The sequence below is a fragment of the Protopterus annectens genome, chromosome 9.part0 (genome assembly GCF_019279795.1).
Source record: "Protopterus annectens isolate FY-2018-M chromosome 9.part0, PAN1.0, whole genome shotgun sequence".
Lineage (NCBI taxonomy): Eukaryota > Metazoa > Chordata > Ceratodontiformes > Protopteridae > Protopterus > Protopterus annectens.
The window spans coordinates 708760266-708787683 of NC_056743.1; the positions used below are offsets into that span (position 1 = coordinate 708760266).

Here is a 27418-nt window from a genome sequence, read left to right on the forward strand (position 1 = left end):
ACTGACCACAAATGATCAACTGTCAGCTGAATATTAAAGGAAAATTACCATTGATACAACAGATGTCATACAGACATGCTTATAGAGAAAACATACAACAGTTTGTTTGTTTTTGTCGCCACAGCAGAACTCTGGTCCGCTAATGATTGGCAGTCGATTTTTATGGTGCCGAGTTGCCAGCCCGATGCCCAACCTTCAGCGAAGGCATATACAATGTGTACAAAAGTGTATAGTTCACAAGTTGTCATTAGTAAAATCCAAAAATGTACAGCAGGTTGAGAGGCTAAGGATATAAAGTGAATGAAGGTAGAGGTGATGGTAGTGAACATTAAGCAATATGCCTTGAGAAAAAGCGGCTGCACATGGCTTGTTTTTGCAGGTGTGTGTGTGTGTTTTTTTTTTAAATGTGACTTGAACTTAGGGTATTAGGAAGTGTCTTTAAGGTGAATTGGAAAAGATTCACAGAGTTTAAACCCTAGAGTGGAGAAACAGTGGGCAGTATCAGGAAAGCTTGAACATATTTTGAAGAAGGGGTTCTGAGTTGGTATGACTTCTAAGGTTATAGGAGGTATTCTCTCTTATGAGCTTTGCATCTAAAAAAGAGAGTGTATGGTCATTTAATAGCCTGTACAGACTGAAGCCATTTATCTTTCTCAATAGATTTGTAGTAGTATTCATGTCCTGGAGAGAGAATGATGAAACAGTAGATTTATTAGAGATGTATTAAATTGTTAACATGTCCCTTTTAGAAGCTGATGCTGTTTGTGAAAGACCATATTCTAGTTAGAAAGGCAAAATGCCTTTGCCTATGGCAGTTCTAGCAGCCCAAGAAAGAAAGGGGGAGATTTGTTTTGGTCGAAACAGTAGCATGTTTATTTTTTCCATATATTTTCCAGATTTTTATAGATTGAAACTGAAAAGAGGGATTTAGCCAGACATGCATATATTCAGAGGAGCTGTTATTTTCCATTTAAGTATCAATAATACTGGCGTAAGATTTGAACTGAAGTAGAGGCTTTCCAGATAGTTATGTTCCAAAGAGCATATTCTTAGTTTTGGAAAAGTTTAGTAGCACATTTGTTGTGGTTCCATTGGATATGGAACAAAAAGTCTGCTTGAATGCTGTATTGTAGCAGTGAAAGAAAAAGTTTTAAAAGGAATAATGCTGTGTCACTGACATAAAGCAGAAGAGAGTGTCGAAGAAGGTAAAGAGGTATTTTGTTGATGTAGATGAAGAATAACAGAGGGGCAAGTACTGATCCTTGAGTTATGTATTCCCTTTTGAAGAGTGGAAGAAGCTGATGTATTTGAGTTTAAAAGTGATAGTGAAGTGATTTTTAGAGAGAAGGTTTTGGAATCAAGACATGCATCTGAGATATTGAATGACAGTTGTAATGCAGATTACTTTACTGTGACCATTATACTTGTCAGTTAGTTGGGGGGGGTGGCGGGGAATGACAGCATTACATTTCTGTGCAGTGCTATAGCCATTATAGTGATCCGATTATGGTTTGCGGTAATGGAATGACAGCATGAAATTGCAGAACATTACTGTGACTATTATTATGATTTATCTTGGGATGTGTTGCAGTGAGTGACACCAGCAAAATGAAATACATTATTATAGGGAGTGCATGTATGCCTGTGAGTGATAGCAGCAAATGGCAATGCATTACTATGGCAGTTATTGTAATGGTAACTGCCATAGTAACGTATTGCCATTTGAGTTACTATATGGCAGTTATTGTAATTAGAGTAAGGGAGTGTTGTGGGGAAATTGGGAATGACTGCAACAGTTTGAAATACATTACTGTGCCCATTGTTTCTTTCACTTTCTGTATGATCACCAAAAGCACCGGTGGCATCTTCAGTGATTAGGAAAATATGTTACTATTTTTCTGACATTTTTCTCATGCAAGTATTTTTTGTTTTTATTGGTCAGACACAAGATTCTGCCTTTAATTAACATATGACTCATGCAAGAGTCAGACCGCTTTTTAGGGCCAACGTGTAGCATAACTTTTTGACATAGACACACGTTAATATGGTAATTGGTGTGTGTATATGGCAGAGGATGGTGCAAAAATTGAGGGGGTGGCTGTTTATGTGCTTTATTGAAATTATTGTACAAATTTAAAGGCACTATTGATGATAATTCAGTTTTACTTCATAAAATTAGTGTTACACATATGTCCAATATGCCTCAGACCTCTTTCCCCCTCCCTCATGACACCCTCCATTCATCTTTACACACCTTAATTTCCTGTCCAGTGGAATACATTTGCAGTTTTGCACATTCGTCTGCAGAATCAAAGCTTCTGTAAGTCATAAATTAAACTCCCTATCTTATTCTAACTTTCTCAACTGCACCTACATTCTTATTTAGTTCACTAACAAGCTCTATCCCCAATGCAGCCTTCTTTAATGTCGCTTCATTCTTCCAGCTCTTGGTTACCATTACCTTTATACATTGTGCCATATAATTTATTCCAAGTGTTTATTTTAGTTCAGTACTGAATGTAGTAGAGGAACTATTCAGGTTTCAGCAAAACCAATGCAGACCAGTAAAAGCCAAAAAGATTTAATAAGATTAAGCGCTTTTCGTTTGCTCTGTCAGCAAACTTCTTCAGACAACAAAAGTAATCACATTGTGAGTATATATACATTTCACTGTGGGTTAATTAGTTGATTAATCAATCAACTTACAGAGGCAACCAACTTCTCTAATTACAGAGCCATCCACTGTCGATAGTAAAATACTTATGCAAAAATACTAAACAGCATTCACAACCAAATAGTGGTAGTAATAAATCTAAGAATAAAGGGAAATTCTAATAATACTAATAGTTATGGTAATAGTTGATATAAAAAATAGTAGATATAAGAAAAACTATATATCTATATATATTATTTATATATACTAAATAACATATATCGATATGTGTCTTTTTTGTGTATAGAACATTTCTTATATACAAGTAAAACCATACTAGAGTAGATTTCAGTGTGAACATTCAATATAAATAAATCAAACGTATATCAACAATTCACTTTACAGCTTCTCCTATCTAAAATATGTTTATATCTAATTCATGTTAAAACCAGATGTATATAAAAATGAATAATAATTAATTAGAATAATCTGACATTCTATATTAATATATTTTCCTAAATTCATCTTTTTAGACTTTTAAGCTTTAACACACTGCTCAAACTACAGGTCTCATTTATACCTGGTAGATTATATGCATTAAGTCTAATCTGCCAGAATAGTTCCAGCTCTTCGAGTTGCAGTGGTGCAGGACCACCTCTAACATCGAGCTCTGGCTGGTCTATAACTAAAAATCTGAACTGATGTCCAGAAAATTCTGCCACATGTTTAGCTAGGGCATTGTCTTGTTTGTTCCTGCTAATGGCATATGAGTGTTCATACATACAGTCACTGAGTCTCCTCTCCGTCTTACCGATGTAAAATGCCTGGCATCCCTGGCATTTAGCCAGGTACACTACCATTCTAGTGTTGCAATTGGTCCTACACTTCAGTCTATATTGAACATTATGTATTTCAAATCTGTTGGATTCAGTTACTAATTTGCAAAAATTGCAATTTTGGCATTTGTACATACCAGTTATTTTTGGTTGTTTTTTCCAGCGTTGTTCATATAGTACCTTCAAATTCCTACCCTTCCTAAATATAGTGCCCGAGTATTCACCCAATTTGTTTAATATACTAGGGTTACTTGCAAAAATAACCCAGTTTTTTCGTAGTATCCCTATACAGTGGTAACTGAATGTATTATAGGTTGTAATGAACTTTGTTTCTGGTGAGTCAGGTGTGGCAAGGACACTCAATTCTGTTACTACAGAATTTCCCATATTTTCGGATGTGATCTCTTGCATGGTAACTATCTTTTTCATTGACAAAATAGGTTTATACATTCCTTTAGTACGTTTGTCACTCACTTCCAAGATCAGTCCTGAAATTAGCTCCAAAGGGTAGCCTCTCTGTGTGAACAATGAGTTGACATTCCTCTTGGAAATCCTTTCCAGTAGAAACTATACGAGCTGCTCGTACTAACTGACCTTTAATTACTGAACGTTTTTGGTAAAAAGGGTGGCAGCTGGTGAAGTGTAAAAACGTGTTCGAATATGTTTCCTTCCTGTGTATTTTTGCCTGGTAACATTTCAAAGCAAGGTTTTTTGATAAATTAATATCTAAGTAAGCTATCCTATCAGTATCAAAGGTGGAAGTGAAACGGAAGAAATCAGTTGAGGTGTTAAAAATATTTAATACCGTTTCACTCGACTTTTGGTTACCGTTAAGCAGAATAAAGATATCATCTAGATACCGTGTGTAAAAGACTAATTTGTTTTTAATACTGTCATTTTTGAACACATACTCAGACTCCCAGTGGGCCATCACTAAGTTAGCAATGCTAGCTCCACAAGGGGAGCCCATTGCCACACCTATTTTCTGAAGAAAGAAGTTGTCTCCAAACATAAAGAAATTGTTATATAAAACAATTTCCAAGAGCTCTTTCACAAGTGAAATTTCATCTATTGTAGCCTTATTCTTAACCATAACTCGAGTTACCCACTCTATACCAGTATCTTGAGGTATACTGGTGTAGAGGTCTTTAACATCTACGGTAAGGAAGTTGTAGTTAGGGTTGAAGTCCAAACCATTTAACTTCTCTAAAAATGACCAGGAATCCTTACAAATTTGTGACTCAAGTTTAACAAATTTTTGTAAAAGAGTCAATTACCTTGGCACATGGGTAAGTGGGTGACACACGTCCATCGACAAGAGGTCTCATAGGTGGATTACCCAAATCTTTATGTATTTTGGGAATTCCAAAAAGGTAGGGGTACCTTGGAAATTGTGTAGACATATAATTGAATATATTTTGTTCAATTCGCCCCTCTATGAACATATCTAATATACTATCCTTTATTACCGAGTATGCATGATTGGTCTCCGAGCTGGAACTAACTTCATAGGCGGGGTCATCTAGCAGGTCTACCATTCTGTTGTAGTAATCCATGTTATCAAAATTACCAGTCCCCCTCCTTTATCAGGCTTACAGACTCTAATATCATGTAATTTAATAAACTCCAAAAATCCCTTCTCTTTCTGTAAAATAGGATCTTTAGTATGGATTTTACCTCTATGTTTAACGTTAAAGCGACTATCCAGTTCATACATTTGTTCAAACACAGAAATAAGTGGATGAAGGGGTGGGTTAAAAGTACTAGGAATTCTAAAATGGTCATCTTGAACTGTAGTTACATTAGACCCCATCATCAAGTTAAAGTTCAATTTCCTCGTGAAAGTTTTTAAATCTATAATTGTTCTCACCAAGTCACAATTTTGTTTAGGGACATATGTGTTACCTTTGGAAAAGAAATCCACCATGTCCGAACCTATATGTTTTTTCCGGCGTTGTTCATATTCCTTCAAATTCCTACCCTTCCTAAATATAGTGCCCGGGTATTCACCCAATTTGTTTAATATACTAGGGTTACTTGCAAAAATAACCCAGTTTTTCGTAGTATCCCTATACAGGGTGAATACCCGGGCACTATAATTAGGAAGGGTAGGAATTTGAAAGTACTATATGACAACGCCGGAAAAAACAACCAAAAATAACTGGTATGTACAAATGCCAAAATTGCAATTTTTGCAAATTAGTAACTGAATCCAACAGATTTGAAATAAATAATGTTCAATATAGACTGAAGTTTAGGGCCAATTGCAATACTAGAATGGTAGTGTACCTGGTTAAATGTCAGGGATGCCAGGCATTTTACATCGGTAAGACGGAGAGGAGACTCCGTGACTGTATGTATGAACACTCATATGCCATTAACAGGAACAAACAAGACAATGCCCTAGCTAAACATGTGGCAGAATTTTCTGGACATCAGTTCAGATTTTTAGTTATAGACCAGCCAGAGCTCGATGTTAGAGGTGGTCCTGCACCATTGCAACTCGAAGAGGTGGAACTATTCTGGCAGATTAGACTTAATGCATATAATCTACCAGGTATAAATGAGACCTGTAGTTTGAGCAGTGTGTTAAAGCTTAAAAGTCTAAAAAGATGAATTTAGGAAAATATATTAATATAGAATGTCAGATTATTCTAATTAATTATTCATTTTTATATACATCTGGTTTTAACATGAATTAGATATAAACATATTTTAGATAGGAGAAGCTGTAAAGTGAATTGTTGATATATGTTTGATTTATTTATATTGAATGTTCACACTGAAATCTACTCTAGTATGGTTTTACTTGTATATAAGAAATGTTCTGTACACAAAAAAGACACATATCGATATATGTTATTTAGTATATATAAATAATATATATAGATATATAGTTTTTCTTATATATACTATTTTTTATATCAACTATTACCATAACTATTAGTATTATTAGAATTTCCCTTTATTCTTAGATTTATTACTACCACTATTTGGTTGTGAATGCTGTTTAGTATTTTTGCATAAGTATTTTACTATTGTCAGTGGATGGCTCTGTAATTAGAGAAGTTGGTTGCCTCTGTAAGTTAATTGATTAATCAACTAATTAACCCAGAGCAAAATGTATATATACTCACAATGTGTTTACTTTTGTTGTCTGAAGAAGTTTGCTGACAGAGCAAACGAAAAGTGCTTAATCTTATTAAATCTTTTTGGCTTTTACTGGTCTGCATTGGTTTTGCTGCTTCCCGACTTGTTTACTAGTTTAGTTTTGTGTTTATATTTTTTTTAACTTCAGGTTTGTTCAACAGAGGAAGTGATGGGTAGAGTTGGCATTCACAAGGATACAATCTTGGTTTGAGATTATTTCCACACCTAGATGCAGTCAGTGTCATAAAAAGTAACAGACTAGTAGTACAAAGATGAACCCACAACTTGACAGATCCTGTGTTGCATAAGAATATTAAAAGTGTGACTGCACTCAAGGGAAAAAGAGGTTAAACCGTTTGCTCACCACTTAGGATTGTAAATAGTGTTGTTTTTAAGAAGCATCTGATACTGCTAGGGTCAATCTACCTCCTTGTTCTAAGACTTACTGTACCTGAAGGAGTAAGCTCTATCTGCAAGGACTCAGAAAGGGTAATTTTTCTGCAGTGGTTGACATCAGATAGAGCAATGATTCTTCGTACATTCCTGATACATTTATGTCTAGCTTGTAAGGAAGAAATGTGTTTAACCAGACTACAAGGGGAATACTTTAAAAAAAATAGAAAATGTTCAAAATATCCAGACTGGTGTGCCCTGCAGAGATAGAGGACCTGCAGGGCAATAAAAAAAAGGAAATAAAGAAAAGAGCATCATCTTGCAATTACTGACCTTCTGAGGGAGAATATATTTAGTGTTTTTAGTATACGTCTTGCAACTGACAGTGCCAATTATCCTGAGCTTGGAAGGTTAACAGTGAGGAAATGAGCATCCCAAGCTGTGCTTGTCCATAACTGTTTGAGTTGTCAGCTACACATGTAAGTATGGGGAGGATATACATAGAAACTATTAAACAAGAAAACTCTGCTTCCACCTTCAGTCTTCTTTCAAATATATGACTGTTGGATTCAACACCTAAGTATTAGGCATTCCAGTGTAATTTTTAGATACTGGTTTATGTTGCAGGGTTGTTTGCCATATTGGAAGAAGGGGGAGGGAATACATTTAAAAAGAAACTGTACTAGCAGTTTTACTCATATGAAGACCATTTTGTTTATTGTCATTGGTTAATATGTGAGTGGGTAATAACAGGCAGTTGACATTACTACTCAGAGATGATTTTTCCCTTTCTAGTGCTGTTGAATAAGCTAACCTGCAGTTTTGGCTTTTAAATAGTCCACTTAAAAATAATGCAAGTGGCTTCACTGATAGTGCAGAGGGATAAATACCTGACAGAGGCCCAGGTGACCTGACTTCAAATAATGGCTCAGGCACTTGAGAGCACAGGCATCCTAGGAGAGAGGGTGCTGCAAACTTATGGTCCCATGTGCATAGGTTTATTTCCCTGGTGGAGACCAGTAAAACAATTGTGAGGTGCCTTCTGTGGGTGGGTGAGGCTTCCTGCTGATGTCATCCATTTGCAGAAATAAAGGGGGGAGGAGAACACTGGCACCCATTTCACAGCCCACCCATGAGCTGTCACTGGGTGAGCACAGTGGGTAGGGAGAAAAAGTAAAAATCTCAATATGTCATGGCTGCCTATGTGAGGACCCCTCCCAGCTGGCCATAACCTCTGCTGGTGGTGATAAACTGGCCAACTGACCAGACAGAGATTGATGATGTTCATCGTGCATTACAGCTGCAGTAATCACATATGGGTTTTCAGCCGTCAGGCGGTCCCTCGGTCGGCCGAATTCCAAAGTCTTGGTCCGGCGTCGGTTGTTGTCGCGTACTCTTCTGACGTCAGGAAGGCTAGAGTATATAAGACACAGCCGACGCCATCTTCTTCAGTCTTTTTTGCCGCGCGGTGCCCGAAGCAGAAGCAGTTCGCAAGTGCCGGTCGGCCAGCTCCTGAATTACGAAAAATTTTGGAACCGAAGTCTTCATTAAAGCTAAGTACCCCGTTGGGGAATCTTTTCTTGCCTCAGACCGATGTCAGAAAAAGTTAATAATTGTATTTCTTGTGGGAAGCAAATACCGCATAAGGATTTCCATTTCCTTTGCATACCTTGTTTGGGCCTAGACCACGACGTCTCGGGCTGTCGTTTTTGTGCTACCTTCAATAAACGCACTATCAAGGGTCGGGCGGAGTTCGCCCAGCACTTTTTTGGTAAAGCGTTTAATTATAAAATGTCGTCGGATACTCCGACTACCGCTTTGTCTAAAAAACGCAAAGAAAAGGACCGCCAGACGAGGACCGCGGTCTCCACCGACACCACGCCGAAGCAGGCTCCACGTGGTCCGGTTCTCAGTGAGACGCCTTTGCAGTCCCTGACTACCGACGACACTCCTCGGCGGGTCTTCTGTACCCGAGACCGCTGGTTCTTCGGCCCTTTCCCAGACTACAACCGAAGCCCCTGCATATGTCGAACCTACCAATGTGGATAGATCTTCATCCACCCATGGTGTATTTAGGCCTTCATCAACTTTCTCCATCAAGGCCTTCACTAAATCCAAAACAGCCAGGCACCATACTAGGCCGGCTACACAAGGCCCATCACCTGGGCCCATGCCTAAGAAGCACATGCTTAAAATGGCTGAGGACCTTATCACTCTTATCAGAGGCTCCCAGGCCCCTCTGGACAAGAGACCCAGAGTAGAGGAGGATTCTCCTACTTCTGACCAGGGATCCATTTTATCAGAATATTCTGATGCTGAAGAACACTCTTATTCCCCTTTCGAGGATTCGGATGCAGAGCAGTCTATTCCTTCTGTATCCCCCCCTGAGGATTTTTCTTTTGGGGAAACCTTACACTCTTTGAGAGAGCACTTCCACTGGGAAGGCCAAGACTTTTCTGACTCCAAGAAAAGGCTTAGGGAATTTCTCTGGCTACCTCAGCATAGACCTTTGGCTATTCCTCCTGTTTTGGAGGTATTGGATGATGTTTACTCGGAGGCCTGCCTTAACCCTGATTCTCTGCCTCCTGCACCAGTTAAGCCGGATAGGTATTACAGAGTACCTAATTCTCATCAGTTCCTCTACAAAGGCCATAATGCAGACCCTGAAACTATTTCTCAAGGCCCTAAAGGAATTAAGGCCTCCACGGCCAAAAATCCACTTCCTGCGGAAAGGGAATCTAGATCTCTAGAAAGGTGGGGTAAGAAGGTTTATACCTCGGCCACCCTAGCCATGAGGGCCTTAAACTGCCAGTTTCATATGATTAAATATCAACAATTCCTGTTATCGCAATTAAAGACCAAAATGTCACAGCCTGAACAACCAGATATAAAAGAGTTGCAGGATATGATGCATAGTGCAGAACAAGTGGGTAAGCACACTTTACAATGTGGTTATGATGCCCTAGAGGCCTCCAGCAGATCGCCGCCACCGGATCAGTCATTCGCAGACATGCATGGCTTAGGGAACAAAATCTGCCAGACCATGTGAAAGCAAAAATTCTGGATGCACCTTTACATAAGGATGTTCTTTTTGGTGCTAATGCTGAGGATATATTACGTAAAATGGAAGAAAAAGCAAAATCTATGCAAACTGTCAAAGCTTTCTTACAGGTTCAGCCACCACGATTCAGTAGGAATTGGCCTTCAAAAAACTGGTCCTTTCCAACCACTGACAAGCCCCAAAGAGGCAGATACAGACGCGGAAGGGGCGGAGGACAAGCCCAAGGGTCCTACAGAGGCAGACAATGGCAATCACCAGCACCAAGAGGTGGTGACGACAGTGCACAGCAGTACAGGAAACCGACTCAATGACTCCCTCATTTCCATGCCAAGCAAAATACAACTGGCAGCACCTTTGGGAGGGAAACTGGCATTATTTGCAAACAATTGGCATATTGTCACAACAGACAAATGGATTCTGGACATTATAAACAGAGGCTACAAATTCCATTTTCATACTCTTCCAAAAATGAGAGGCATGCCAAACCTACCACAAAATCAAAGGGTAGAGGCACAGCTACACATTACAAAGCTCCTAAACATGAGGGCTATACAAAAGGTACCTACGCACCAACAAGCACAAGGTTTTTCCTGGTGCCAAGAAAAGGAAGCGACTGGAGACCCATACTGGACTTATCCATTCTAAACACATTTCTTCTCGTGCCAAAATTCAAGATGATCACATTACAGCAACTCCTTCCCATGCTGGGCAAGGGGTTCTGGCTGGTAACATTGGACCTCAAGGAGGCATACCTGCATGTCCCAATCAGACAAAGTTGCAGAAGATACCTCAGATTTCTTGCAGGTTCAAACCACTATCAATTCTCTGCATTACCCTTTGGCTTATCTACTGCCCAGAGTATTCACCAAGTGCCTGGCATCAGTGATTGCATACTGCAGACTTCAAGGGATACAAATTTACCCTTATCTGGACGACTGCCTGATCCAAGCGGACAGCAAACACATACTTCTGGAACACCTGGCATATGTGACATGGTTACTGCTTTCTCTGGGATACACCATCAACAAGGAGAAATCAAAGCTAACACCCTCTCAGAAAATAACCTTCCTGGGTGCCAACTTGGACACAAACACCCAGATGGCTTACCTTACACCAGAAAAACAAGGGCAACTATCTCATTACTTCAAAATACTTGCAAAAAGTACCAGGCTTACTGCAAGGAAAATCCTGCAGGCTCTGGGATTCATGGCATCTTGCATTCTTCTAATCCCATGCTAAAGCTGCACATGAGGAAACTTCAATGGTACCTAAAAATCTATGGTCTCAACACAGTCACAGCTTGGAAGCGGAGATTCAAATAATTCCCTGTCTTCAAAAGGAATTCATATGGTGGGCCCAAGCATGCCAAGTAAACACAGGCCTCCCATTCTGCAAGCCTCAAGCTACACAAGTCATAACCACAGACGCTTCAGATTACGCCTGGGAGCGCAGACATGAAGGACAGGTGCATTCAGGGCAGATGGCCCCAAAAAGAAAAGCACCTTCATATCAATCAAAAAGAAATGCTGGCAGTAATAAATGCAATCTCAGCGTTCAGAGAATTCCTGCATCCAGGACAACTGCTCATAATAACAAACAACACCACAGTAATGTGGTACATAAACAAACAAGGAGGAACTCATTCATACCCCTTGTGCAGACTAGCCATGACTCTTTGGAACCTAGCTCTGGAAAGACAAATAGAACTTCAGGCACAGTACCTGCCAGGAATGGAAAACACACTGGCAGACACTCTGAGCAGACATATGACAGATCCTCACGAATGGAAGCTACATCCACAGGTGTTTACAGAGATTGTTCAAGCGTGGGGAAGGCCAGATATAGATCTTTTTGCCTCCCACAGAAACCATCAATTAAAAAGGTTTTGCTCAAGGACCTTCCACCCAAAGGCCTGGAAAGTGGACGCTCTTTCCTTCACATGGACAACTTGGTCAGTTTATGCATTCCCACCACTGCCTCTTCTGCCCAAGGTACTTTTGAAAGTAAGAACAGACAAGCCGAGGATGATACTTATTGCTCCGGACTGGCCGAGACAACACTGGTATCCACTCCTGAGGAGCCTGACACACACTCCTCCGTGGCCCCTGCCTCTCTAACACCTCTACTGCTGACGCAGAACAACTTCAAAACCCTTCACAGTCAGCTGAAAACTCTCAGTCTCACTGCATGGAAAATTCCTTAGCATCACATCAGACACTACTCTCCAAAGAGGTGCAGGATGTCATTTTGGAGGCCAGAAGACCATCTACTAGAAAAGCTTACTCCGCAAAATGGAAGCGGTTTTGCTGTTGGAATGAAAAACGAGGGCAGGACCCTAGAAAATTGAACCTACCTCAGATTTTACAGTACCTAGCAGAACTTTTGAGCAATGGACTTTCATTTTCCTCAATCAAAATACATGCCTCAGCAATCTCTGCAGAATTCAACATGGATCCTCCTTTATTCTCACACCCACTCCTACGACGGTTCCTCAGAGGGGCTAAGAACATAAGACCTCCAAGGAAACAGCCAGTGCCAGCTTGGGACCTTAACTATGTACTGGAAAAATTGACATTACCTCCCTTTGAACCGGCTGCTTCAACAGAATTACAATATTTGTCCTGGAAAACAGCTTTTCTCCTGGCCATCACTTCAGCTCGTAGAGTATCTGAGTTACAGGCCCTCATGGCGGTGCAACCATTCCTCATCTTCCATCAGGACAGGGTTTCCCTTCGTACCAACCCTTCCTTTATGCCTAAAGTGGTGTCTAGGGTAGCCTTAAACCAGGCCATACACCTTCCTACCTTCTACCCTAACCCTCAAAACAAAGGGAAAGGCTGCTACACTCTTTAGACATCCATAGGCAGCTACGTTATTACTTGGACAGAACCAAATCCTTCAGAAAATCAGATCAACTCCTCGTTTCCTATGCTGTGGGGAGTCAAGGGAAACCTGTTACCAAACAGACCATTTCCAAGTGGATTGGTCACTGCATACGCTTTTGTTATTCCTATCATGGAAAGCTTGTCCCTACTGGTATCAGACCTCACTCCACTAGGGCCACAGCCACCTCTACAGCCTTCCTCAGAGGAGTGCCTACTAAAGATATCTTGGAGGCAGCCACTTGGAGTTCTGTACATACCTTCACAAAACACTACCATCTGCCTTTATACTCCAGAACAAGAGCAGGCTTTGCTACTGCAGTTTTGCAGGGCATTCTAGCTCAACCCAGTTCCGTATAGTACCTACCACCCTATGCATAGCTTTGGGATTCTACCCATATGTGATTACTGCAGCTGTAATGCACGATGAACATAGTACAGTTTTGTACCTACCATAAATGTAGATGTTCGAGGGCTATTACAGCTGCAGTACAGGTTTCCCACCCTCCTTCCCCACTTGGTAAGACCTTGGGGTCTGAATACCTATTCAGACCTGCTGACTGGGTTATCCTGCTATGTTTTATTTGCTTGCTTACACTGATTTTGCATTACATTGCATTTCCTGTATATGTAGATAAGCCTTATTTATGTATTGCCTTCCTTTTGGGGGCACCTGACATCTGGGGCAAGAAAGACTGAAGAAGATGGCGTCGGCTGTGTCTTATATACTCTAGCCTTCCTGACGTCAGAAGAGTACGCGACAACAACCGACGCCGGACCAAGACTTTGGAATTCGGCCGAGTGAGAGACCGCCTGACGGCTGAAAACCCATATGTGATTACTGCAGCTGTAATAGCCCTCGAACATCTACATTTATGGTAGGTACAAAACTGTACTATCTACAGGCAGTGGGAGCAATGAGAAGAAAAAAGTTAATGCACATGTCATTTCAAGCAGTCTATTGCAGGAAACCAAACCAGTACTGTAGAGCAGAACACTGAGCATCCTATTGATAGATATATCAGGACAAATGATCACGTTTCTGGCTGAGCTGTGGTACTCCTCACATTGTATACAACTAACATATTTTTGTTACCAGGGCAACAAAGTATGAAAATATAGCACTATCTGTGGTGATGAGGAATTGTGACTCATAAGTCCTAAGAGTTACTAAACTCTAAGCTGTAGTCAGGAAGAGCCTAAAAGATTAAAAGTGCTAACCGATTGATGGAAAAAGGTAAGACTCGCAGATCAAATGTGCAAAATGCTGTTGAGGACTTAAATTGATTGTTCAGTATTTGAGTAAATTGAGCTGACAGTATAACTCAGAGTTATTCAACTTTTTGAGGCACATACTAGTAAAACCTCAAGGATATAGAAAAAGTCCAAAAGAGTAGCTAGGGTGGGGGTGAAGGAGGCAGTTACCCCAGGTGCAATCAGCAACTGGTGATGTTTTACTGTAGTACCAGCATTCAGAATGCAGATACTGTATTTGTTGTCAGGGCTGGACGCTAAGTAGGTGGTATTGCAACTGTGGCAAGCTGGTTGCTACAATGCACGTTTGTATTTCTGGCAAACAGTTTGATACAGTCTAAAGCAGAAGACCTTTTTTTTGGTCCTTAGAGTTGAGGGGTACAATAGCTCTGCAAGAAATGAAGAAATATGGACAAAGTCAAATATAATAGGAGGGACAAAGATCCAAAGTCTTTGTGCTGATATGAACTTAGTAAGTTGCTATAATAATAGGTTTCATGTTAGCATGCACTTTTTGAAGGTTACAAAGTCTGAAACACAAATGTCTGTTATTACTTCATGCCATCAACCCCTAGGAGTTTCCTAGTAAACCACAAATTATATGATTAAGAGACCAAAAACATCAGGCAAAAATTGGACAGTTGAGAGGTCTACGGAGTGCAGATTGAGGAATATACTTATCTGTTCTCATGCTTTTTTTTGCACTGCTCAACTTAGAATTAATGGGTGACAGATCAGGGAATGTCAGTGGATGATAACTAAGTAAGCTACAGCTATGAATAATCACACCAGTGCAGCAAGTACAAACGAACATAGACTTGTAAAATAACCAAACTGGGATCGACGTCATGCAATGACTTTAATGGAAAAACGGACAGCCAGTAATCCGAAGAACAAAAACAGAAATCTCTAAGCGCTTTCACCCATATATAACAAGGGCATCTGTTTGGTTATTTTACACAGCTATGAATAAGTCTGTTTGCAATGTGCAGTAGCAAGTAGGGAATATAGTTTTGATGCCAAAAAAAGTTATTTTGGGATTTTGGTTTTGTTCATTTTATTAATAAGGACAGATGGTAGAGATGTCAGTGCTACAACAAGGAGGAGTAAGACTCTGACTATAACTTCAGATGACCTAACATCAGTAACAGTCCAGTACTGATGGAGCCCACACAGTAAGATGAGAGTGAGTGGCCGATGTTTGTTTGCCAATTCTGGAGGAAGGGATGTATTGGACTCCATTGCATTGTGGGCAGTTGGCAGTGGATAAAGTACATGACAGGCAGCTCAGTGAACAGACTGAATGTTTGCCCAGTGCTGCCAAGCCATTCATAGCAGCCTTTGTTGGGAGTGTATGCAGGGATGAACATCTGTCAAGTGGAAGGAGGAACAGCCACTCAGGGGGAAGGAGTAATAAGCCATTGTGGTGATGAGTGCACACCAGAGGTTAGGGCCTCTGATTTAACTACATCAGAATATCTGTATCAAAATCATGCATCTGATAGGGGTTAGTCCTGCCAGGTAGTTTTCCCAACCTGATGACAGTCAGGGTTCTTCTTTAAATGCAAGAGGCTCTGGTCTTGGAGATGGAGGTGAAGCCAAATCCAGGTTGTTAGTATGACAAGCCCACTGACACTCGGGCCTTTAGAAGTAAGATGAATGTAAAAGGTGGACAAGCAACCTCCATGTCTACCTGGAAGATGATCCTTCTACTTGGCTCCCAGTGACAGAATCTGAGAAGGGGTTATAACAGGGAGAACAAATTGACCACGACTTATTTTTTGTTGGCTGCAAGGAAAGACCTCTCTTTGCCTACTGTGGTTTTACCAGGTGCTGTCTTCCTTCTATATCCCAAAGATGTGCTGTAGGTGAATTGACGATCATTTGAATTGCCTGTAATGTGCGCACTATGTTTGTGCGCATACCATGTGATGGGTTGGCACATTGTCCAGGATTATTTTCATAACCTTGCACCCATTGAGTGCCAGGATAGGCATGAGCTCCCCTGCAACCTTAAATCAAATAAGTGGGTAATAAGGGAGGTAATGAATGGTAATGATGGGCCCCCTGAAATTTTTCTTGGATTTGCGGTGTGCTGCTGTAACATTGTAACAGTCTGAACCTTTAGTATCTCGCTACCTGTATTAAAGTATAGTTTACCATATTTCTGTGCTGATTGCAACTGCAATTCTTGGAAAGGAATAATATTAACCAAGTCTTGCAGACAGAACCTTATTTTGAAAATGAATATATTTGAGACTGTATTATTACAACTACCATACTTCTGCAAAAGTTTTTAATATTTAGTATTTAGTTTTGCTAACTAGGGTAGAGGCATTGGTCCACTGTGGGCCTGTTTCAGACACAGCATGACAGAACAAAAAAGTACAGAATGAAAATTTTCAATCACATCAAAATCTAGCACAAGTACTAAAAGTAATGCACTTTGTTCATCATAACTGCTTTACTGCTGTATGCAAAACATTCTGTAAATATTTTCATGATTTCATATGTAGCCATATAGAAAAACTGTATGCTGTATATATTTTTTTACCCAGAGGTGACTTCAACACCTAAAGCATAAATGGAGAAAAAAAATCAGTGCAAACCAGAGGTGTATATAAAAGGTGATACATTTTATTATGAGTTTCTAAACCTTCATTGTGTAATAGTGGGTTTGAGTTCTGCAGTCTCCACTTAAATTTTTTGCAACTTTTAACAAAGTACCCTAACCAAAGAATGTTTTTTAGTCATCCCTGTAAATAAACTGTGCTTTTGCCTAATGGGCTCAGATAGTTAGTAAATAAACTCAAACAAAAAATGTATAGTCGAATGCATTTTGCTTCAGCGATTCACATCTCATGTTGTAAGTTGAGTAGCATACCATTGGATTTTGAAGTATATTACTTACTAATCAGATCAAGATATTAAAAACATCTGAAACTGCAGGAAAAATGAATTCACTAGGCAGCTTTATTGTATTAATGCACCGGGTATATATTCCATAGTGAAGAAAGTATTAAGAGAGTTACTGTGAAATGTATCTTTCTCTACTTGGCATTTTTCGCATAACTCTTTCCTTAGGTACTATGGGTAATTCTGGTTAAGTGTATGGTTCTGCGGGCATTGTGATACAGAAAGTCACTTTGTATGTAGCTTAAATAGATTTACATCAAAATAATCGGTGTGTTAAGTTATTTTCGTGTAAGTAGTTTAATGTAGAGAAACGTATCTCATGGCTGCAGTTACATTGTGAAACTATAGAAGATGATAGCAGAGTTTATCTCTTTGGCTACCAGGCTACTGGTTGAACATTCTGCTCCTAATCTGATATGGATGAGGCATCACTAAAAGAGAGGAGTTTCACTGTATGCCTTGTAGCTCAGTATAACATGCTGAACTAGTCAGTTAATCATAAGGGCTCCACTTGGAATTTCTTTTTGAATCCCATAGTTATTTCAAAATGAGCATAACTGCTTGGCGACTGTCTTTACCAAGCTGGTGTGCTAATTTTCTGAATCACACTTGCAGTCTCAGCTTAGTAGAGTAGCTATGAATTTATTTAAGTTAGTCTGAAAAACAAGAAGCCAAGAAGACAGTGCATTACAGTTTATTTGTTTATTTTTTCCACATTTGTTAACCGGGTTAGTCCAGCTTAGTTTGCAAAGAAACCCATTTTCAGTGGACACCCGAGGGGAAAACCCCAGCAAACATAAGTAAAGATAAACTGACGATATACAAATATTAAATAACAATATAAAATAATTGTAAAAAAGAAAAGGTTATTAACTATTTGCATTGCATTAATAGTAAGCAACCCATTTTCAGTGGAGACCCAAGGGGAAAGAGCCCCAGCAAAAATAAGAAAAGATAAACATACAGGACATTAAAAATAACAATGCAAATACAAAATTAATTATAGAGAGAAAAACAAAAGAAAAAAATGTGTACATTAAGGGTTACACTGATAGCAGTGGTCTAAAATTTACTGCATATGAGAGTAAAAACAAAAAGATAATTGTTCAAAAAAAGGACCATGTATAAACATTGATAGGAAGTGTGGGGATAAATAGTGTGGAGAATGGGAGGGGGGAGAGAAAGGAGGGGGCTATAGTAGGGCTGTAGTAGTAGAGCTGAGGATTTAGGAGGTTAGTTTAAGCAGAAGTTACTAACCGAGAAAGTTAGGAGATACAACAGGTTATACAGTAGGTCAGACTAAGACTACGTGTGGTCAAGGCAACAGCGTAATTTCAAGTTTAGTAGGTGGGATTTAAGCTCCTTTTTAAACAGGGAAAGGAAAGGTTGGCTCAATTATGGAGAGGGAGTTTGTTCCAATTTAGTGAGACAGAGTGTTGTAAAGTAGTTTGCCTTCTTACCTTTGATAAGCAGTTGCAAGCAACATTATCATTATCAAAGCATCATCCTACAATCCACAACAAGAGCATTAACCTATACAGGACAAAAGCCATGAAAACTTTTGGCATTTTCCAGATTTCTCACAACCCCATTCCCTTTGATTGTAACCTGTTTCTCACTGGGCCTGCAAGAAACATTATTATATTCAAGAACCTGGTGATATTGCAGTACCCTGTCTTGTATTTACTTTTTGAGTGCACTGAATAAAAAAGATTGAGAGACAGCTGATCCTGATTACAGCATCATCAGGTTACTGTTCTTTGTGACAAGAGACACTCTTGACAAGGGAGCCCTTAGTCCTCATTTGGAATATGAGTGTTCTGTCATAGTTCTTGCTTCAGCATCAAACTTTGGTAACCTGCTACACAGGCTATTTATCATGGATGCATATCAAGTCAGGAGATACATTTTTCATAAATATCCTTTTCTTCTGTTGTCTTTAACAGTGCTATCTACTTTTTCAGCAACTGTTTCCTGTGACCTCTACTCTTCACAATATGCATGATATCCTCATACACAGATGGTGTCATCTTACTGTAGCTACCACCCAGAAACAAGTTCAAGTAAATGAAGAAATTCATGTTGGACATCAGTGAAAACGTCTTTCATTACTGCTGTTTGTAAGGGGACTGGGACCCTCCTTTCTTAACTCCCTTCCCCCTTTAAAACTAGAACCTTCAAAACTTCCATTACAAAGGTTACTAATAGAAAATATATTTTTCATCTTTTGTTACTTGCTTACATCTTTTTCAAGGTACAAACACATCATTCTAATAGTCATGCAACTGATGTGAAAGTCCTGTTTTTAAGTGTTTACATGGAGTTTGGCTATTATAAAAGTACGCTACACAGACTTTTCTTTTGACGGCATGGCCTTCTTTATAATTGCATCCAAGATATGAAAAGCTGCTCACTGGCTTAATAACATTAACTGTTATTTTTTCCTTACAGAATTAAGAAACACGACTCTCAACTGTACCAAAGGTCACAGAAAGTTCCTAATTTTTGCCTCTTATTTTTGTTTTTTCCTCATAAAATTTGTGGTTTTCTGTCAAATCATTGAGGATTGAAGCCACTAACGGTAAACATTTCAGTGTCTGACTTCATATCGCTTAAAAATGTATGCTAATGCAAAACTTGCTGTTCTAGCAACTTTCCATGCTGTCCATTATATGTGATACCTGGTTTTGGGCCTTTCCTTCCCATTATTTTTTCATTGGCTCTTGAACTAAGAGGTTGAGAAACATAGCCATCACTGCTCTTCCCACAGCACTGCTCCCCCTTAGTGTGTAACCTAAGCTTGTAGTTTGTTTGTTGTGTATTGGCAACATGTTGTCACAAAACCAAAATCCTGTTACTTTTGAATTTTACTGCTAAGGGCTGACAGCATCTTGTTCTCAATATTCCCTAGTGAAATAATTACTTTCTTTTTGCATCAACACTGTTATTCCACTGTCTCCATTTGTCATTCTAATTCCTCATCTCCTTAATTACTAAATTGTTTTCTGGCCACTACTACTTTAGTTTCTGCTCCCATCTACCTTTTCTTATTATTTTATTATATTTCTTTAGTTTTCTCAGCTGAACAAGAACACCCCACTCTTAAAGCCAAGGAGCATATCTACAGGCAAAAATAGTCTCTTGCTACAATAATCTAATGTTGTTCTTCTTTACTTTTACTAAGTACATTCATTGTAGAAAATTTTCCTGCATATTTTTGTGTATTAGAACTGCTTTATGTACATCTAAATGAAAGTCAAACTACTAATGCAGAAAGCAGGATGGACCTCAGCAACTGCAGGGCCCAATTTGGGACAAATTAGAGCTTTCATTCCTACAGTTGAATGTGTTTTTTTCAAGCTGAACTTGGAAAGGAGAGGAATTTTATTTTTGGTGAGAGTAATGTGTTATGTAAGAAAGTTGAATTTTATCAGAGATTTGTAGATGATTGCTTTCTCATATGGAATGGGAATATAGAGGAGTTAACTGAGCATGTTTCCTATTTGGATAGCACCATTACTTTCCTCAAATTTAAGATGACTTGCTCTGATAGTGAAATAGTATTTTTGGATGTGCATTTGGAGAAAAAAAGGGATAGGATAGAAATTAATGTTTACAAGAAGGCTGTACATGCCTGTCCCTATGTTCATAAGCAGAGTTTACATGCACCTCATGTATTTACAGGCATAATGAAAGCCCAGTTCAGCAGGGTCAGTAGATTAAACACTGATGACTCAGTATTTATGGAGCAATTAAATGAAATGGCCACTGAGCTTGTAAGTAGTAGCTATAAACAGATATATGTTAATAAAGCCTGTGAAGATGTAAAGTTTGATAGAGCATATTCTTCTAAGCCTATATTTCTGGCAGGTGAACAAGCTGCTACTGAAATGAAGCTGTATACTAATAAAATTAGATACATAACTACTTTTAACATCAGGACTAGTGAACTTCAGAGAATTATACAAACGAATTGGGTCGTTCTGTTAGCATCACCCGAGCTGGAAGTGATTTTAGCAGATAGACATTATTTTTCATATAGAAGTCTTAGAAGTTTATAAAGGAGGCTGTGCTATAAGGATTTTAAAACAAACGACACATGTCAGATGAGGATTAAATATGAAACTTTTTCGTTGTTTGAATTGTAGTTGTTGTAATGATATTTTAACAGTTAATAATGTTTTCATTCTCCCTGTAACTAACAAGCAATATGTCTTCTATTGCTCAGCTAACTGTAATAGTATTAACGTGGAATACCTTGCTACTTGTGTAAAGTGTTCATCATTCTATGTGGGTAAGACCACCAGAAAGTTAAAAGAATGGATTATTGAGCATAAGTCAGACATTCGGAGAAAAAAATGACAAGAATACTGAAAGTAAACATGTTATGTGTAATGGTTCAGAACATTCTTTTAGGTTTAGGGTAATAGATGCAGTGATTAAAGGGACCAGAGGGGGTGATATAAACAATTTTCTTGAGAATAAAGAATATCAATGGATTATTAGATTGCAGGCAGATTTTGAACCTGGTCCGAATAACTCTGTAAGCATTAAACCTGTTCAGTTAAGATACAACAACAAAATCTTTAGAATTGTATTTGCATAGACTTTATTGTTTTTAAAGTTTTAATTAGTAGCGTCATGTGATATGCTGGCTGTGGTCATATGATGCTTAACTGTTCTTATTTAAAGTGATTAATGTTTTATGTAAGTGTATTAGCATTGAGAAGGTGGTTTACCCAAAAGCTTTGCCTTGCAATAAAGTTGTGATTTGACGTTGGAGTTGTCGTTTTGCTGTTTGAGATGGTCTTGTACCTTTCCAATTATGATGGTACCAGTTTTTTTCCAGCATTTCATGAGTAGGGCAATGGAAGTATTTGCATTCTCTGATACGATAGTAAGGTTAATTAGGAGGATATATGAGGGATCGTAGGCAAAAAGAAAAGTGTGGGGGTTTCCTCTCTGATAAGTTCTGTTTCAACAGAGGAGCTAGACAAGGGTGTCCTCTTTCCCTTTTGTTATTTGCATTATTTTTAGAACCATTGGCAAAGAAAACAAGGGACTCAGAAACTCGAGATGTAATTGGTATGGCAATCAAGAAAAATTGGCTTTATTTGCAAATGATATTATTTTGTACCTGATAAAGCCAGAAAAGGATATTTCAGTATTGTGGAACATTCTGAGACAATTTTCAGAATACAAAATTAATAAAGATAAAACAAAGGCAGTAGCTGTGAAATGTTTACCAACACACAGATTGGTCCACAATACCCATATTTATGAGGACATGATAAATGAAGGCCTTTGGAGTATGGTTTAAAAAAGGATTCTGTTATAGCAGCTAAGGATATGTGGAAAGAGACTAAACAAAAGATAATACAAAAACTGAGAAACTAGAAGCTCTCCTTTATGTGTATGGGTAGCAAGAGACAAGTACTGAAAATGTTTTTAGCCCCTTTAGTTTTATACTCGGGTCAAGCATATTTTTATCAACCAAAGAAAAAGTTTTTGATATCAATTAATAAAGAGCTGAAAAATGTTATCTGGGAGGGGAAGAAGGCAAGAGCTAAGTAGGATAAGTTGACCCTTCCAATAGGACAAGGTGGTTTGAGATTACCAGATTTGAAGGAATATTTCAGAGCTACACAGTTAAGGCTGCTATACATAGCACAAGCAAGACTCTATATTTCAAATTGGAAATGGATGATGATGAAATGGGGGAAGCTCAAGAAATAAGGAGAGACTGGGGATTTGGATGCAGATCCTTAAGGAGACTAACAATAACAATACAGAATATTATGTTCATAAAGTAGCAGAAACTATTCTAAGAACTAAACCAACATGCAAAATGAGAAAGGAGATTCTTTCGATAGGGATGATTGCAATTAGGGGTACAGAGAACCAGGCAAGATGGGCTGGAATTTGCTGGAGAAAACTGGCAAAGGAACCAATGTACTGGGATAAAATATTTAAAGAGGGAAAGGTAATATAATGGGAAGATGCCAAGAATACATTTGGACAGCAGGACAGAGATTGTCTTCCCTGTCAAGGATTGATATGAGAGTAAAGGGAAAGAGAAAGGAATATGGCGATCTTGGGTTCCAGCGTGTAGCTTGCAAGACATTTCCCAGCGAGTTACATCACTGAAACCAGAAGGCTGCAGCAGCACTTTGCTGTAGAGCAGTACGGCTGAAAAGCACAGCCACTGCAGCTGTACACTATGAAAAGAAATGTTTTAAATCACGCAGATCCCTAAAGACAGCTACCCGGCTGTATTCTAACAGAGACAGATGCGCTAGATGTGTTACACATTCCTTATTTTCATAAATACCTGGAGATCCTAAGAGAAAGAACAGCACAGCTAGTGTTTTCAGTAGACTCTAGAATAGAAGCTGCTGTTAAAAAAGAGATAGTTAGTAGAGCATATACAATATTGCATGATAACTGTAGGAATCAATCAGAGGAGGTTAGAAAGAATTGGGAAGAGAGACTGGATAAGCAATAAACAAAGAAATAATTGTGGGTATGTGTATGGCTCCCAAATATACAACGAGGTGTAGAAGATGATTTTTGCTTGGAATTGTTTGCATAGGTATTTTTATACCCCTAGCAAAATAATTTTCCCACAAGTAGATTGCAAATGTTGGCTGTGCAATGGGGGTAAGTGGGTACATACATTTGAGAGTGTAATGAGTTAGCAGACTTTATAAATGCCCTGCAGACTACTCTGTCAGAAATACTGGGCGAGCAAATTGGTTTAACTATGGATTTTTTTTTTTTGAGTTGCGATATAGAATCGGAATTGCCTAGCCACAATAAGGCTTTGTTGAGTTTAATTCTGGTGGCTGCCAAAAAAAGCAATTACAAGAAAATGGAAATCCAGAGTTTCGACCATACTAGAAGTGGTGGAAGTGGGATCTTAAGAAAAGGGTTGGAGCAAATTACAAAGAAAACATGAAAATTGTGGGAACAAAACATGCAGAATAATGTAGAGGAAGAATGAAGTTCAAGTGAAGACAGGAAGTGAATGAACTAGGTAGTGTTCAACTAAGAGTAACTGTGTAGAAGATTACAAGTGATGTATAATGTTTGTAAATGAAAATATTTCAATATGGTTTGTTTTCATTTATATAAATTTATGATTGCCTGTGTCATAAATGATAATTCAATAAAAGATGTTTCTTGTTTAAAAAAATGAAACCACTAGTTATTATATTTTGATGTATTTCTGCATTTTCAGTGCATCATTTCTTTTATATTTGTTTTTTAGTAGGTTGCATTTTTTATTCCTGGCTTGAAACATCTTCGAGATTCTGACATTATGCAGAGTCAGGGACAGCTGAGACATGACAGCCTTGAAACAACCCATCTATGACCATCCCATACTGTCTAGTATATCTTGTTGCATGCCAAAAATATACCTTATGGTATGCCCGTCTCAAACAGTAAGAAGTAAAATATCTGTTTGGCTCCGCCACTCAATGTTCATGATCTCACTACTTTGTGAGAAGGAGAGCCTAAGCCTGAGTGCAAGGATTTAGGGATATGTAGTCCGCTCCACTAGTAAGGCTGATACTTACATAGGGAGCAAGACTACTGAATATGATGGAACTTCTCTTGCTGTGGCTTTGCCGTCAGTTATGATGATGACCACGATGGAGCAGCAGCTGACAGTGACAAATGCAGGCCTGACTGTAGCCTGTTGCACCCAATCAGTTCAATTGGTTTAAGCCATCCCCTGCAAGAATAAGTAACAGAGTTTGTTGAAATACAGTCTGGCAGAGAAATCACCAGACAGCATTGTTCATCAATTGGCTGTTTGGTTAACTCTGATTGTAGATGGTGACTTGGGACAGATTTGGGTGTCATATTAAGTATAAGGGAAAAAATCTTGGAGTACCAGCCAAAGGTTAAATGTTGTGATCTTAACTCACTTGAAAGGCCATGTTACCTACAAAAGTAAGAGGATTCTGAAAAAAGTACAGCATTTTTTTATTTATTCATTTGTGAGCATTGATTTTTTTTGTTTGAGTCTCTATGTTTTTCCTGCATCTGAGTAGGATTTCTCCAAGTAGTCTAGTCATCTTCCACCACATCAAAACGTGCTGACTAATTTGCTAAAATAAATTTTCCAAATACATGTATTTAACTCTTGCCATTGTAGCCCATGTCATGGCTGAAGAGGTTTTGGACTAACCCGCTCACCTAGTTAACAGATAACAAAATGCTCATATGAGAGTTTATTCTAAGTTGTAAAGTTCCCTTTTACAGGAGAACTTAGGACATGGAGAACAGTATAAATTGCTTAAGAGTGTCCTTATAGTGTAGAAATGCAAGTAAACTAAGTTGATAGCTTGGGCAAAGGTTATGCATAGGTGATAGTTATTTTGGTAAAGTAGAATGCTGTAGCTAGGCAAGGCAAACTTTTACATGTAAGATGTTGATTAAAGTGAAGGAACAAGCAAAACTGTAATCAGAGTCATAGACTCTACAAAAATGCATACTCTTCAGTAATGTACATATACAGCAGTGGAATCTCAAGAAACCAACAGTACTAAATGACATTCAGACTAATATGAAATATGGTAAATAGACTGATGAGGTATACTGCCATTCCAGTACAGACAGATTTTATTAACAAAAGATAAATTAGTAGTCAATTTGTGGCGAAAGAATATTTAATTAACTATGTGTTTATTCTGTTTATATTATTTTTTTATTTTCAGCTGAACCAAAATATGTTATGGTATACCCTGAAGACCCAATTGAATTGGGTAAGCCAAATACACTGATCTGCAACGTTGATGAATTCTTCCCTCCTGTGCTTAACATCACATGGTATAAAAATGACAATCCAGTGTACGAGGGAGTTGAATTGACCAGCTTCTATCCAAGGGACGATGCTAAGTATCGAAGGTTTGCCTATCTGAATTTTATTCCAGAAGAGAAAGACATTTACTCCTGTAAAGTGGAACATCCAGGTCTTAAGGCTCCTAGCATAAAGTCATGGGGTAAGTATTTAACTGTAATGTTAACAGTTTAACCTAGTTTAGTGCGCTAAGTTGCAAAGCTGGAAGCCTAGGTTAAACTACGCATTTCCCCAGCATAGTCTTATGCACAGATATCACGCTATAGATGTCCTTTCTGCTTTTTCCCAACTTCTCTAATCTGTGGTCAGACTCATTCTCTTTTGTCTATCACACTCTTCTGTTTGCTTTTCTGTTGACTTGCAGCCACCTGATGTTCTTCTCCATGTATGATCTGTAGACTGTGGTCTGACCAGAGCCTTGTAGAGTGACAGCATTACTTCTCTGCTCCTGGAGTCTATCATTCTGAGAATGCACCCCAGCATTCTGTTTCCTTGTGGCTTGACCTTGTTACTTTCTTAACTTTCTTTCTAATGGTCCATTGAAAGTATGATGCACACATCTGGACCTTTACCCACTCTTTACCATCAGCTCCATGTCCATCAGTTGATGCTTCACACCAGGGTTGTTGTGGTCCATGTGGTACTTTACTTTCATCTTCACTGAACCACAGTTGCCATATTTCTACCGAGTTGGGCACCCTTTTCAAGTTATTCCTTAAACTTTTCCTCTCGATTCTCCACTGTTGTGCACGCCTCAGAGAAGCTGATCCTGTTCTGTTTCTCTTGGTTGTTTCTAGAATGTATACAGTGAAGAGTAGCAGACCCCAACCAATATCTGTGGTATTCCATTGTTTGATTCACTTGTTCTTGATAGTGAACCTCTCACCACATCTGCATCCTTTCCTTTAGCCATCCTGATGTCTAGCTTCCTATTTTCAGTCTTAAGTCTTATCCTTAACTGTGTAGTTTTCCTGGTAGCAGCCCATGTGGGGCTGAGTCAGAGCACTTGCAAAGGTCCAGGTAAACCACCTCTACTGAGACACCACTGTTAGTGTCATTTGTAACCTATTCATAAGACTGGAACATGTCTGACTGACAGTTCATTTTGTCTGTGAATCTGTTAGCAGATGCCCCGTATATTGTTGTTCTCTGGGAAGGTAAACAGGCATTCCCTGTGGAGTTTCTCTACAACTTTGTCTGTGTTTAATGGTTTAATTTCTCCAAGTTTTTTGGGTTTCTGTCACCATGACAGGAATGGAGTCTATATTAGAACACCAAACATTCAAAATGTCGAGTGTTCTAATGTTGAACCCTACCAATCGAAAATGCTAAACATCGAACATTCAGAACAGCAAATTTTTTCCTAGGGAAAAATTTTGCTGTTCCAAAACACATACACACAAC

The 27418-nt window shown here is 38.8% G+C and overlaps 1 protein-coding gene across 1 annotated transcript in view; it reads left to right on the forward strand.

Annotated features, from left to right (window-relative positions):
- Positions 1 to 27418, forward strand: part of LOC122810578 (RLA class II histocompatibility antigen, DP alpha-1 chain-like) — a 419522-nt gene that overhangs the window by 156850 nt on the left and 235254 nt on the right. Inside the window, exon 3 of the mRNA XM_044082157.1 lies at positions 25866 to 26156. Coding sequence (XP_043938092.1) covers positions 25866 to 26156 — 291 coding nt within the window. The remainder of the gene's footprint in view (positions 1 to 25865; positions 26157 to 27418) is intronic.